The sequence below is a fragment of the Sinocyclocheilus anshuiensis genome, unplaced genomic scaffold (assembly GCF_001515605.1).
Source record: "Sinocyclocheilus anshuiensis isolate Anshui unplaced genomic scaffold, SAMN03320099.WGS_v1.1 scaffold1357, whole genome shotgun sequence".
NCBI classification, from domain to species: Eukaryota; Metazoa; Chordata; class Actinopteri; order Cypriniformes; family Cyprinidae; genus Sinocyclocheilus; species Sinocyclocheilus anshuiensis.
Window position 1 is genome coordinate 1 of NW_015548270.1, and position 15419 is coordinate 15419.

At 38.8% G+C, this 15419-nt stretch overlaps 3 protein-coding genes across 3 annotated transcripts in view; 1 reads left to right on the plus strand and 2 right to left on the minus strand.

The window, feature by feature from the left end:
• Positions 1-3: 3 nt before the first annotated feature.
• On the minus strand, positions 4-4268 carry LOC107655726 (CCR4-NOT transcription complex subunit 11-like; the record flags this gene model as incomplete). The annotated part of the gene is made up of 6 exons (XM_016443298.1): positions 4182-4268; positions 3607-3961; positions 3372-3536; positions 2019-2171; positions 1743-1945; positions 4-135 (listed from the first exon to the last, which is right to left on the minus strand). Coding segments are annotated over exons 2-6 (969 nt in total), but the record flags the coding sequence as incomplete, so codon positions are not given.
• A 570-nt stretch (positions 4269-4838) lies between these two features.
• On the plus strand, positions 4839-7623 carry LOC107655734 (60S ribosomal protein L31-like). The gene is made up of 5 exons (XM_016443305.1): positions 4839-4851; positions 5861-5961; positions 6035-6160; positions 6237-6349; positions 7553-7623. The coding sequence occupies exons 2-5, from the start codon at positions 5861-5863 to the stop codon at positions 7582-7584; spliced, it is 372 nt and encodes a 123-aa protein (XP_016298791.1). The 5' UTR covers positions 4839-4851; the 3' UTR covers positions 7585-7623.
• An 863-nt stretch (positions 7624-8486) lies between these two features.
• Positions 8487-15419, minus strand: part of tbc1d8 (TBC1 domain family member 8) — a 38755-nt gene continuing 31822 nt past the window's right edge. The window contains exons 16-20 of the mRNA XM_016443306.1: positions 14758-15010; positions 14612-14677; positions 12982-13065; positions 10529-10629; positions 8487-9257 (exon numbers count right to left, since the gene is read on the minus strand). Coding sequence (XP_016298792.1) covers positions 8931-9257; positions 10529-10629; positions 12982-13065; positions 14612-14677; positions 14758-15010 — 831 coding nt within the window. The 3' untranslated portion in view covers positions 8487-8930. The remainder of the gene's footprint in view (positions 9258-10528; positions 10630-12981; positions 13066-14611; positions 14678-14757; positions 15011-15419) is intronic.

A 15419-nucleotide genomic window follows, 5' to 3' on the forward strand; every position in this document is an offset into this window, starting at 1 on the left:
CTGGCTGGAGGACATCAGCTTCAGGAGCATCTCGATGGCCACCAGTGGGTTGTTCTCAACCAGGTCCGGTAGTTTGGCTGGAGTCAGACCGGTATGATAAACCAGCTTTGGGTCCTTCTCCAGTTCACCAAGCAGCTGAGGAACCAAAGAACATTTGATAAACTATGTATACACTGTTGCACTAAAAATTACATATATATTAAGGGAATTCATATTTATTGAAGAGTACAAAATGTACACTACCATTCAAAAGTTAGGGGCGTGTATTTTTTTAAAAATGTTTTTGCATTTATTTAGGCATACAGGCTGCATTTATTTGATCAAAAATACTGTAAAATTGTGAAATATTATTATAATTTAAAACAGTTGTTTTCTATGTGAATATCTGTTAAACTGTAATGTATTTCTGTGATGCGCAGCTGTATTTTCAGCATCATTACTCCAGTCTTCAGTGTCACATGATCTTCAGAAATCATTCTAATATGCTGATTTGCTGCTCAACAAACATTTCTGATTATAAACCCGATAGTTCCGGTGCTTGATTCTGATTGGCTGAGCCACGTTCGAAGCTGTTGTAAATGACTCTACAAACTTACACCTTTGTAGGGCTGCCACTAACGACTATTTTTATTTCGATTAATCTATCGACTAATTTATAGATTAATCGGTTCATCTAAATGATTAATTTCCCACAAAAAAATCAACAATTTTACCTAAGAATATTTTATGAAACTATTTTATTAAACCAAATGAAATCCAAATTTCTATGAAATCCTTTTTTTAAAGCAAAACTAAAGTGCAGCATAGAGTGCAAGAAGCAGCTGTCCATCTCAGAGTCCAGATCACTGAAATCAGAGTTCAGTATTATAGTGTAAGAATGACAACATATCCACGTGTTCTGGTCTACTAATAATACAATTATAATCAAAAAACTCTTTTTAAAAGAGTATTTAACAGAAATTTTATTTACCAGAATTTATTTAGGAGAAAAATGTAAATGTGCAGTATTTCTGAAAAAAAAACTTTTTTATTTTTTTTTTAATAAAATCAATTAATTGGAGATGCTTTTGATTATTACAATTTTATTTAACCATTAAAACAGAGTATAGAATGGAAAAAACCTGAATTTGGAAATAAAACTGATTTCATAGGGCCCTATAATTATAATAGGAACTACTGTGACGCATGTACTTAACCTACACGCATGTAAATAATTAAAGCGCATATACTGTAGTAGAACTGCATCGAATATAATTATTTAATTAAATCGTAGCGTTTGTGAATTCACAATTATGCTTAATTATTTTTTTAATATATCATGCAGCCTTGAGAAACAGACTAATAATGTGTTTTATACATTCTCGTATGTGAAATGCACCACTTCCGGTATTCTGCCGGTTAGTCGACGCGAGCAAAATGAAGTCGAGGATTTTTAAAAATCGAATATCTGGCACTTTTGATTAATTGAATGCGTCCTCGATGAATAAAAGTATTATTTATTTTTATAATATATTTATTTTTCTGACCCCAAACTTTTCAACGATACTGTATACTTTGCTTAAGCGTGTTTATTCCCAACGAAGACATTCATTCCTGTAATACATAAGTAGTTTTTAATAAGCATAAAGGCATCGTATGCATCATATATAAATACCTTACAACTTAAACAGACATGGTTATTTTTTCACATTGCAGTAAAGAGATTGTGGGTGGAAATGGGCAAAAACAATGCCATGTCTGACCTGCGTCTGCTGCGCCGCTGATAGCGGACTCTTGAAGGCTTTGGCCATGATGCGCTTGATCTCCACTCCCGTGCCGCTGCGCACACACATGGACCGGTCCCACTGTATCCGGTGATCCGGCTCACACGGGTCGAGCCACGACAGCTCGTCCTCACACACCAGCAGCGGCGGAGCGGGCCGGATGAACTCGGGCCGGAAGTGGCCTGACAGACGAGATGAAACCAGACGTTTAGCTGCAGTTAACACACAGCAGAAACACGAGCATGTCACACTCACTCTCCAGAGCAGGCCGCGGGCCGGTCACCAGAGACTCTGTGATCTGATTGGCCACGGAGCTGTCGAAGCCCGAGTTAGAGGAGTCTGGGTCGGGGTCGCTGAGCAGGCTGGGAAAACTGGCCTTGCTCTGAGTGGGCAGCTCCGACTGACGCTCTGAACCAAAGACACAAACCAGCACATCATTACATCTCTCTGGAACACCGGAAAAAGCACAGGATTGGATTTTCAGCCGATTATAATCCGATATAGTGGAGATCTGAGACGGATATACCTGTAAATATCAGATACGAGTCGTGCCTTACAATACCAGTCAAAAGTTTGGAATAATTTTTTTTTAATGTTTCTGAAAGATGTCTCTTCTGCTCAGCAAGGCTGAATTTATTTGATCAAAAATACAGTAAAAAATGTGAAATATTTTTATAATTTAAAATAGCTGTTTTCTATGTGAATCTCTGTTAAACTGTAATGTATTTCTGTGATGCGCAGCTGTATTTTCAGCATCATTACTCCAGTCTTCAGTGTCACATGATCTTCAGAAATCATTCTAATATGCTTATTTGCTGCTCAAGAAACATTTCTGATTATTATCAATGTTGAAAACAGTAACCGTGATCCATTTTATTTTTCAGGATTCACAGATGAACATAAAGTTCAGAAGAGCAGCATTTATTTGAAACAGAAATCTTCTGTAACATTATAAACGTCTTCACTGTCACTTTTTATCAATTTAATGCGTCCTTGACGAATAAAAGTGTTAATTACTTTCAAAAACTTTCTAAACGTTTGAACTATAGTGTACATTTTGCTTAAAGAAAGTTAAGCTTGTTTATTCCCAATGAAAATACTCATTACTGTAATATATATATATGCAATTTGTAATAAGCATAAATTAAAGGCAACAACAAGCGCGAACATGATATATAATATGTATATGATGTTTGTAATATTATAAATGTCTTTGTCACATCAGATCAATTTAATGCCTCCTTGTTGAAGAAAAACAATTTTATTTTTTTTAATCTGACTTACTAACTTCTGAATGATAGTGCATCACGGCAGATATTGTGCAGCACGACTGTGTTCAACATTGATAATAATAACCATGTTTCTCGAGCAGCAAATCAGCATATTAGAGTGATTTCTGAAGATCATGTGACACTGAAGACTGGAGTAATGATGCTGAAAATACAGCTGCGCATCACAGAAATACATTACAGTTTAACACATATTCACATAGAAAACAGCTGTTTTAAATTATAAAAATATTTCAAATTTTCACAGTATTTCTGATCAAATAAACGCAGCCTGGCTGAGCAGAAGAGACCGTTTTGATCAGTGTGTGGCGTGTTGTACCGGCGAGCGCCAGCTGCAGTCCGCTGATGTCTATGGTCTGCGGTGTGGAGCTCATGTCCATGCTGGACACTTGTCTCGGCGTCTTCTTGAAGAGCTCTCGCGGCGGAGCGAGCATCAGCTGAGACAGGAAGTACTTCTCCGGCAGCGTGATGGGGGGCAGGAAACCTGCAGGGAAGCGTCACAAACACTACAGCAGAGACTCACTCGAGCGACGACGCAAGAGAAACACACGCACCTGAGAGCGTCTCCTGCTCCTCTGCCGCGGTCGACGGGTTCAGCAGGTGCGCAAACACCGCGGCGAAGGGGTTAGCGGCCAGCGGCTCGGTGCGGTACATCTCCCACAGCAGATAGAGAGCGGTCAGCCGCTGAGGAGCGCTGGGAAGCAGGTCGGGCTGCTGCAGAAGCATCACCAGAACCGAACCCACGCGGAAGTGCTCGGCTTTCCCGAAGCAGTGGTGGAAGGCTGTGGAGAGCTGCTCGAAGCTGTTGCTGCAGGCGTCATCCGACATGATGCCCAGCAGATTAGACAGCTCTTTAGGAGCCAGAGTCATGATGCTTCAGTCAGACGAGCCACTGGATCAACGGGAGAACTGGAGAGACACGTATGAGGACAGAAGAGCAAAAATATGAGTTTGCTGCAGATGCAGTAACAGTACAGTGCAGCAGATGCTGACATAAAATGATCTAAACATCAGTCGCCGCTCTATATCTCCAGTAATATAAGATGAGATGATCCAAACATATAATGCAATGCAACACTCTCAGACTAAAAGGTACAAAAGCTGTCACTGGAGCAGCACACTTTTGTACCTGTTTTCTCCTGAGTGAATCCAGTGCTGATTGAGAGCTGAAGAAATAAAGGCTCCTCAGAAGATGTGAGATGTTCTGGAGGCTTGTGAAGATCATTCCTCCGCTGAGGAACAGTGAAAGTAAAGCTTCTGGAAACAAACGCTCCTCAAAAGATCCTGAGGATCAGATTTGAGACTCTAAAACATGATTGACGGAGAATCAAGTAAAGCTGAGCTGCTTCAGTCCAGCAAGTGTTCATCTGGAAATATTACTGCAGTTATTATATAGTTATAAACATTAGACGGCAGTGAACAACAACATTTACCTGAGAGGAGTTCATTTATCGGCTCATGAATATTTAATTAGAACAGACGCGGCGTGACGTTTATATGAACGATTACACAGCTTAATATTTCAATCATTTGGCTCTTTCTGTTTTGATCATCTGAATTAATAATTCTGCGCTTCCGCTGTCCGTGAGCACTTCCTGTGCGGCGCACGGAATCATGGGAGATGTAGTTCAACACGGAAACCAAATCGGCGTTCACAAATAAAAACTGTTTTAAGTACAAACATAATATTACAAATAATATATAATATAGCCAAACACACACACACACACACACACACACACACACACACACAAGAGAGAGACACACACACAGACAGAGACCCACATTCTCCGCGCAGAGTGAGTATCTTCCTCTCATCTACTCTTCACAAATCCGGCATCATCCGCGTTATAAATGGCTAATAGTTCAGCGTAGCGTCTCATCCGAGAGCAAAGGCACCTTATCTAGCGCTGCGACGCGTTTTGTCGCGTTTAAAACGCCGATGTGCGCGATTAAAGACTCGATGCTGAAGCGTCGCTCTCGAGTGAAGCTGTAAAGCAGCGCTCTACTCCGATTATACCACGGTAAACAGAGTATTATACCACGGTAAACGCAGTATTACACGCGCGGTGAGGCGACAGACCGCGCTAATGAAGTGTAGTTTATGAACAATCATCATTTAGTCTTCCTCATGTCGTGACAAACCTTTCTTTTGGACACAGAATATATTCTGAAGCGAACGGCTGTTGGTCGCCATTGACTTGCATTGTATTTTTTTCCTAAATGATGACTGAAGTGAACTGCTCCTTTAATATAGAGCGCGTCACTCAGGCGAGTCTCTGGTCCAATCAGCGTGTAGAATCAGAACTCATTAACATATGTGTCCCTGCAGCACAAAAGCAGTCTTAAGTCGCTGGGGTATATTTGTAGCAATAGCCAACAATAAATTGTATGGGTCAAAATTATACATTTCTCTTTTATGCCAAAAATCATTAGGATGTTAAGTACATTTCATACCGTAAATATATCAAAACTTAATTTGATTAGTAATATGCATTGCTAAGAACTTCATTTGGACAACTTTAAAGATGATTTTCTCAATATTTTGTTTTTTTTTGCACCCCTCAGATTCCAGATTTCCAAATATTGTGCTATCCTAACAAACCATACATCAGTGGAAGCTCATGTATTCAGCTTTCAGCTGATGCATAAATCTCAATTTCAAGAAATTGACCCTTGAGGCTGGTTTTGTGGTCCGGGGTCACATATCTAATGTTACTGGAGAGCTCTGTGGTTGTTCTGGTTCGAGGGTGTTGTGCTGAATGTAAACTGAAGCTGGAGGGATTGTGTTGCTGTGTTTGTGTTCAGATGGCACCTAAGAAGGGCGAGAAGAAGAAGGGGCGCTCCGCCATCAACGAGGTGGTGACCCGCGAGTACACCATCAACATCCACAAGCGCATCCACGGCATGTGAGTCCCTCCTGAGCGAACCACCGCTCCGCTGTATCTGTCCTGCGCCGTAACACCTGTCCTCCTCCTGCAGCTCCTTCAAGAGGAGAGCTCCTCGCGCGCTGAAGGAGATCCGCAAGTTTGCTGTGAAGGAGATGGGCACGCCTGACGTCCGCATCGACACCCGTCTCAACAAGGCCGTGTGGGCCAAAGGCGTGCGGTGAGTGAGTCTGGTCCCGATGGCTGCAGCGGTGCTATTGTATTATTGTGTTGTTGTAATGTGTGGTGTTCTGCAGGAACGTGCCGTACCGCATGCGTGTGCGTCTGTCCCGGAAGCGCAACGAAGACGAGGACTCTCCAAACAAGCTGTACACCCTCGTCACATACGTCCCCGTCACCACCTACAGAGGTGAGGACCAGCGCTGCACCCTCGTTCAGTCACACATGCTTCACAATCACCTCTCTTTCTCGCAATTGTGAGTTTACATGTCGCGCTTGACCGTTTTTCTCGGTATCGTGTGATATAAACTCACAATTGCGAGAAAAAAAGTCAGAATTGTGAGATTTTAACTCGTAAAGTCATAGTTCTGAGAAATAAGGTAAATTCTGTCTGTTTCTCTCTCAGTTGTGAGACGTAAACTCACAATTGCGTGTTATTCGAGTTTGTATCTCTCAGTTCTCAGAAAATGGGTCAGAATTGAGAAAGTCAGTTGCGAGATTTAAACTCATAGTTCTGAGAAATAGTAAATTCTGTCTGTTTTTGTTTTTTCAATCGTGAGATATAAACTCAGAATTGCGTGTTATGAAGTCAGATACAGGCCTACTGGATATAAAAATGCAATTGCGAGTTGTAAAGTCAGAATTGCGAGATAGAAATTCACAATTGTGCGATTGTCTTTTTTTTCTTTCAGATTTTGACTTTTTAGCTTGCAATTGTGAGAAAAAATCCAGAATTGCGAGTTTAAATCTCGCAAGAGAAATGTAATAATTCTGAGAAATGGTGTCTTTAACCTTAAAACCTTTTAACCTAGGGTGTCTTTAAAAAATGTCTTTTTTCTCAATTGCGAGATATAAACTCAGAATTGTAAGAAAACACTATTTTTTTCTCTCTCAGATTTGGACTTTATAACTTGCAGTTGCGTGTTATAAAGTCAGAAGTGAAATTCTCAGAAAAGTCAGAATTGAGAGAAAGTCAGTTGCAAGATATAAACTCACAATTGCAAGAAAAAAGTCAGAATTGTGAGATTAACTCGTAACTCTGATAAAAAACATTTCCTAGTTCTGAGAAAGTCAATTCTGTGGGTTTTTTTCCCCCTCAATTGTGAGATATAAACTCAGAATTGCGTGTTATAAAGCCAGAATCGCAGGATATAAAAATGCATTTGTTTATTATGAAGTCAGAATGGCAAGTTTATATCTCAGAAAAGGTGAGATAAAATGTCAGTTTCCTTGTTTGGTTTAATTCAGTGGCGGAGAGGCTTCCATGCTTTGGTCCTCACACTGTACGTGCATGTTAATGTCCCTCATGTTTAATCATATCTGACTCATTAACGTGTGCTCGGGTCATGACGTGTTTGTGTTAAAACATCTCTTCTGTTTTGTGTGTTGGCAGGTCTTCAGACTGTAAATGTGGATGAAAATTAAGTTTCTCTTCATGCTTGTTGGAATAAAAACATAAAAGGATTTTGTCGTGCATGATTTATTTCTTGTCAGATGAGTTTTGTGGCATGTGTGAGTATTGACGTGAGACGGTAGAGAATAAAATCAGCAGTACATGTAAACTCATCAGCAAATAACATGGTTTAAAGCGGTGCTCGTGCATTCATTCGGGCTTGAGGTGTGAGTGTATCGAATGCTCCATCTGATGAGAGTCTGATAAATGCAGTACGACGGCTAGATTGGTCAGGACTCAACTCAGAAGCGGAAACTGAACATGAACGTGAATTCACTCACTCGTATGGCTGATTGTGTTTAAGGCACTTTTATCAATCTGAGAGGTGCATTTAAGGAAAATCAGGCGTTCACTTCTCATGAGTGATTAGGTGATGAAACTAGATCAGTATCTAGCACAGATCATCAACAAACCAGCTGTACTTTGCATGTTTTGAACGCTGTTGTTCCTCAGTATTTCTGTCATGTCCCAGAGCAAACATCCTCAAATCATGACATTCGAGAAGATTCAAGATCTTGTTTTCTTTCAAATGCATCAAAATTAAGTGAGTTTTTGCTTGAAACAAGAAAAAACATGAGGATTACAAGATTATTTTTTGGAACCCATTGGAAGATATTCTTGTTTTAAGCTTAAACTCACTTTTTGATCATTTATAAGAAATGAAAATAAGACTTAAAGGGACAGTTCACCCAAAATTCACAATTCTTTTTTTTTTGTGTGTGTGGCAAAACGACAAATCTTGTTTTCGAAATGAAGTCAGTTTTTGCTTAAAACAAGAAAAAACATTTTCCAGCTGGCTCAGAAAAATTAAATGAATTCAAAGGAGAAACCAGATTATTTTTCTGACCCCACTGGAAGATATTTCTTGTTTTAAGCTTTTTTCAGAAAACTAAAATTAAAGGGACGGTTCACCAAAAAATGTAACATTTTTTTGTGAGAACTTCACCTTTAATATCTTCTGTCGCTGTGCGTCTCCAGTAAATGTGTCTTGATTTAAGAATGCTTAGATATATGTACTGGACAACCAGATGGAAATACTGAGGAAGAGCAGTGTAAACATTCTAACTGAAGCTTTCAGCATGCATCAGATTCGCCTGGTGATTCAGAATCGTTCGATAATAATAATAACGATCAGTATTTCCTTCATGTGAGTTGATCATATGGTCAGTAACATGTAAACAGTTCAGTCCTGTCAGACTTGGTATCTGTTTGAGATCTGCAAAGTAAAGTATGCTGCTGATGAAACACACAGATTGCTGTTGAGTTGAGTCCGGCTCCCCCCAGCGGCATCATGGGATTGTGTAGACGTCTGTGAAGATCAAGGCACTCGTGGGTGTGTGTGCTGGATCATCAGCAGCCCAGCGCGCTCCTGGTACTGACGGGGCTTGGCGGCGCTGATCCTGGCTCTCAGCTGGACGGGTCGCTCCAGGAAGCTAACCAGCACCGGCTCGGTCAGTAAAGAGGCCAGGATCTGCTCGAAGCTGGCTGACCAGTGCTCCTCGCTCCGGCTCTCGCCGCTCTGTCGAGCCTCTCCGATCTGCAGCACGAGGCTGGTGACCATCCCGATGGCCTGGAAGAGCTCGGCCTCGCCCGGATCGCCCTGAAACATGCTGTAGAGCGTCTTGCAGAACTGGATGAACTGGTGCTGACGGGACACAACACACCGTTCAGAAGCATTAGTTCAAGACGGGTTAAGAGTCCACTATTCACACTCAGGAGTACAGGAATAAAATCAACAATGCAGCCAGATTTATTTACATAAGTATATGCGGTGTGTGTTTCATAGTGAAGCGCAGCACTGTGTTCATTTACACAGCTCATGATCCGTCACCTTTAAGGCTCCTGGATTTCCATCAAAATAAAAGTCTGATGGTTTAACATTTGAAAATGAAGAAATTAAGACATAAATAATAGTATTGTAATTTTAAGTTATTTAAAATACTTTTTTATTTTACTGTGAAATATTACAATATTAATATTTATTTCATTTTATTTGTATTTAATTTACAAATTTTTATTATATTTTATTCCTTGACGTTTTCTGTCAAAATAAAAGTCTGATGGTTCAACATTTGAAAATTAAGACATAAATATTGCAATTTTACAGTTGTGAATGTAAAATAAAAATCATGTTTTTTAATACTTCACTTTTTATTTTACAGTGAAATGTTACACTATTAATATTTATTTTATTTGTATTTAGTAATTTATATATTATTCCTTGTCGTTTTCTGTCAAAATAAGAGTTTGATGGTTTAATGTTTGAAAATGAAGAAATCAGGAGATAAATATTAGTTTTGTAATTTTACGGTTCTAAATGTAAAATAAAATTATATTTTTTAATACTCTACTTTTTTTATTTCACAGTGAACTATTACAATAGTAATATTTTTATTTTTTAGTAGTAGTTGTAGTAGTAATAATAATAATAATTATTATTATTATATCAATAACAACAATAATAATATTATCATTATTATTATTTTATAGCCATATTGATATATAAATGACCAAAGTTTTGCCAAATAGTGCAGCCCTACGAATTAAATTGTGATCACAATTTTTATCAGAAAAATCACAATTCGATTTTCACGGGCTTCAGCTTCACGGGGCTTATTGCTTTAACAGACATATTTGCATACATACAACTTTAAACGTGACGTGATGTACTGTATTTTGGCTTTAATGACAACTTGTTTGTGATGATCCTCATTTGGATAAAAGCATCAGCTGAATGAATAAACGTAAATGTTTTTTACTTGTCATGCGCACTGTGCTTTTAAGAGGAAGAATCATCTAACGCACTGAATTATGTTAAAGCATGTGCTACAAAACAGAGACGCGAGTGTGACTGTAGTGATGTACTGAGAGATGAAACGCAGCGCATCAGTCTGAGCTCTGAAGCTGAAGGATCACCTGGTTCATGTGAGGAAGAGGCTTCTCCTCGTTCTTCTGCTTTCCTCTGCTCAAGTCCTGAAGCATCTGCTGCAGCTGCTCTTCATAACTCTGCCTCTCTCCTTCAGACACGCGAGAAGCGCAGCATTACACACACTCATAAACACACACTCATAAACACACACTCACTCACTCACACTCACTCACTCATACACTCACTCACAAACACACACACTCACAAACACACACACACATAAACACACACAAACACACTCACTCACTCACTCATAAACACACCACACATACACTCACTCATAAACACACACACACATACATACACTCACTCATAAACACACACACACATACACTCACTCACTCATAAACACACACACACACACTCACTCACTCATAAACACACACACTCACACTCACTCATAAACACACACACACACATACACTCACTCGCTCATAAACACACTCATAAACGCACACATACACTCACACACTCCCATAAACACACAAACACACACACACTCACTCATAAACACACACACACATACACTCACTCACTCATACACACACACACACACACACACACTCACTCACTCATAAACACACTCATAAACACACACATACACTCACACACACTCACTCACTCATAAACACACACTCACTCATAAACACACACACACATACACTCACTCACTCATACACACACACACACACACACACACTCACTCACTCATAAACACACTCATAAACACACACATACACTCACACACACTCACTCACTCATAAACACACACTCACTCATAAACACACACACACATACACTCACTCACTCATACACACACACACACACACACACACTCACTCACTCATAAACACACTCATAAACACACACATACACTCACACACACTCACTCACTCATAAACACACACTCACTCATAAACACACACACACACTCACAAACACACACATACACTCACTCACTCATAAACACAAACACACACACTCACTCATAAACACACACACACACTCTCACTCACTCATAAACACACACACACTCACAAACAAACACACACACTCACTCACTCACTCATAAACACACTCATAAACACACACATACACTCACTCGCTCATAAACACACTCATAAACACACACATACACTCACTCGCTCATAAACACACTCATAAACACACACATACACTCACTCGCTCATAAACACACTCATAAACACACACATACACTCACTCGCTCATAAACACACTCATAAACACACACATACACTCACTCGCTCATAAACACACTCATAAACACACACATACACTCACTCGCTCATAAACACACTCATAAACACACACATACACTCACTCGCTCATAAACACACTCATAAACACACACATACACTCACTCGCTCATAAACACACTCATAAACACACACATACACTCACTCGCTCATAAACACACTCATAAACACACACATACACTCACTCGCTCATAAACACACTCATAAACACACACATACACTCACTCGCTCATAAACACACTCATAAACACACACATACACTCACTCGCTCATAAACACACTCATAAACACACACATACACTCACTCGCTCATAAACACACTCATAAACACACACATACACTCACTCGCTCATAAACACACTCATAAACACACACATACACTCACTCGCTCATAAACACACTCATAAACACACACATACACTCACTCGCTCATAAACACACTCATAAACACACACATACACTCACTCGCTCATAAACACACTCATAAACACACACATACACTCACTCGCTCATAAACACACTCATAAACACACACATACACTCACTCGCTCATAAACACACTCATAAACACACACATACACTCACTCGCTCATAAACACACTCATAAACACACACATACACTCACTCGCTCATAAACACACTCATAAACACACACATACACTCACTCGCTCATAAACACACTCATAAACACACACATACACTCACTCGCTCATAAACACACTCATAAACACACACATACACTCACTCGCTCATAAACACACTCATAAACACACACATACACTCACTCGCTCATAAACACACTCATAAACACACACATACACTCACTCGCTCATAAACACACTCATAAACACACACATACACTCACTCGCTCATAAACACACTCATAAACACACACATACACTCACTCGCTCATAAACACACTCATAAACACACACATACACTCACTCGCTCATAAACACACTCATAAACACACACATACACTCACTCGCTCATAAACACACTCATAAACACACACATACACTCACTCGCTCATAAACACACTCATAAACACACACATACACTCACTCGCTCATAAACACACTCATAAACACACACATACACTCACTCGCTCATAAACACACTCATAAACACACACACACTCACACACACACACACTCACGTACCGTTGGCGCTGACACAGAGAGGTCTGGTGCTGGATAACACGGGACTCTTCAGAGGAGACGAGTCTTCTGCGTCCTCGCTCAGAGCTGAGAAGAACAACACAGACCTTCAGGAGCGCCTAACACACTCATGACAATTAACCATCACAGACATTACAGATGATTTCACTGCACTGACACGATCAGACGAGAACAAAACTGAGCCGAGCTGATCTGGATAACGACTCTATTGTCTCCTGTAGAGCTGCTTTACAGATAAAACTGAGTTTGATTCTTAATTGATGAATTTTACAACTGCTATTTTCCTGCTTATTACTTTGAAACTATCTGTATTGTACAAAATTCTATAGAAATAAAGGTGACTTACATTAATGCACTGCAAAAATGCGTTCTTCCTCAGTATTTCCGTCTTGTTTTCAATCTCAACATCCTTAAATCAAGACACATTTACTGGAGACGCAAAATGAAGATATGAAAGAAAAAAAATTAAGTTTATTTTTCTGATATCTGATATTTGTTTGTTTAAAGCAAAAACGCAATTAATTTTCACAGAAAACTTCACAATTAATTTAAAAGAAAACAAGACTTCACATTTTTATTATATTTTATTCCTTGCCGTTTTCTGTCAAAATAAAAGTCTGATGGTTTAACATTTCAAAATGCAGAAATTAAGACAAATATTAATATTGCAATTTTACGGTTGTAAATGTACAATAAAAATTATTATTTTTTAATGCTACATTTTTTATTTTACAGTGAAATATTACAATATTAATATTTTTTTTATTTTCGTATTTAGTAATTTCTATACATTTTATTCCGTCGTTTTCTGTCAAAATAAAAGTCTGACGGTTTAACATTTGAAAATGAAGAAATTAAGACAAATATTAGTTTTGTAATTTTACGGTTCTAAATGTAAAATAAAATTATATTTATGATTATTTTTTTAATACTCAATTTTGTTATTTCACAGTGAAATATTACAATAGAAATATTTTAATTTTGTAGTCATTTACATATTTTTATATAGTAGTAGTAGTAATAATAATTATTGATTAATAATAATAATAATAATTATTATTATTATTTTATAGCCATATTGATATATAAAAATAAAAATATATAAAGTTTTGCCAAATAGTGCAGCCCTACAAATTAAATTGCGATCACAATTTTTATCAGAAACAAGAAAACAATACTTTTAGCCATTTAGCTTCTCAAGTAAATTTATCTTAATTTTAAACTGTTTTATTTCACGGTTTCTGCAAGTTTTACTTTTTAAGACCAATTAAAGAAAAACTAAGGAATAAATTAAAGGAAACAATACGTCAATATGTTCTCTAAATGTTTTTTCAGTTTTAAGTTCATTTTATTTCAAGTAATGTTTTTTAATAGTTTTTAATGTCTCAGAAAACAGGACTTTCGCATCTCCAGTAAATGTGTCTTGATTTAAGGATGTTTAGATTTTTGTACTGGAAAACAAGACAGCAGTGCATGCAGCATTTAATGCCACGGCTTTAAGATTTAAGCCTTTCTGCTCTGATATAAGAGGTTTTTAGGGCTGAACTTGTGGACGGGTGAATGAAGACTCCTGTAAGAGCCTGATGTTCTGCAGTGAAGCGTGGATCTGAACCTGGAGGGATGTGCAGTCGATACAGCAGCCGGATCTTCTCATTCAGCTCCTCACAGTACAGAAGGTCTGCAGGGAAACGCTGCTGTCAGTGACGGAGGAAAGCACAGGTGTACAGTGTGTGTGTGTGATGTCTGAAGCGTGTGTACCCAGCATCTGAGTGAAGTGAGAGAAGGTGACGAGGCCGTCTCGGTCCTGATCCAGCAGAGTGAAGGCGCGCTGAGCGACGGTGTCTGTGTGTGTCCCGCAGCTCCACGGCGTCAGCAGCTCATACAGACTCTTAAACTGAGCTCGATCCACCACATAGTGCTCCGCAGAGCCAGCGGCCGCCGCAGGAGGAGCAGGAGACGCAGAGGAGGAGGAGACGCCGTCACCCCAGTACAGACTGACGAAGTGCTCTGTCTGAAACACACACCACGGTTACTACTACTACTCAATAAATATATGAAGAGTTCATTTGCAAAAACCGATAACTCCATTTTTTTTTTTTTCTGAAATCACTTTTTTTTTTTATTGCGCATTCCAAGTAATATCAATCAAACTGCAGTCGGGTTGTTTTGATTAAGTAATAAAAACTTAAACAGATACAGGTAATTAACTAAATTAAGCTTCATTGAAAGTATGTTATTTTTCACATAGGCTATTAAAAGTTTGTTTTATAGCAAAAGCGGATAACTCCACATTTCATGTTTTAGAGTTTAAAAAACACTGGTTTAATCTTTGTAATCTCCTCAGATGACGATGTAGATGCCTGACAAACGTTGTTGTTCTGATCATAAACTGTATGGATGTGATTACACGCAATACACGG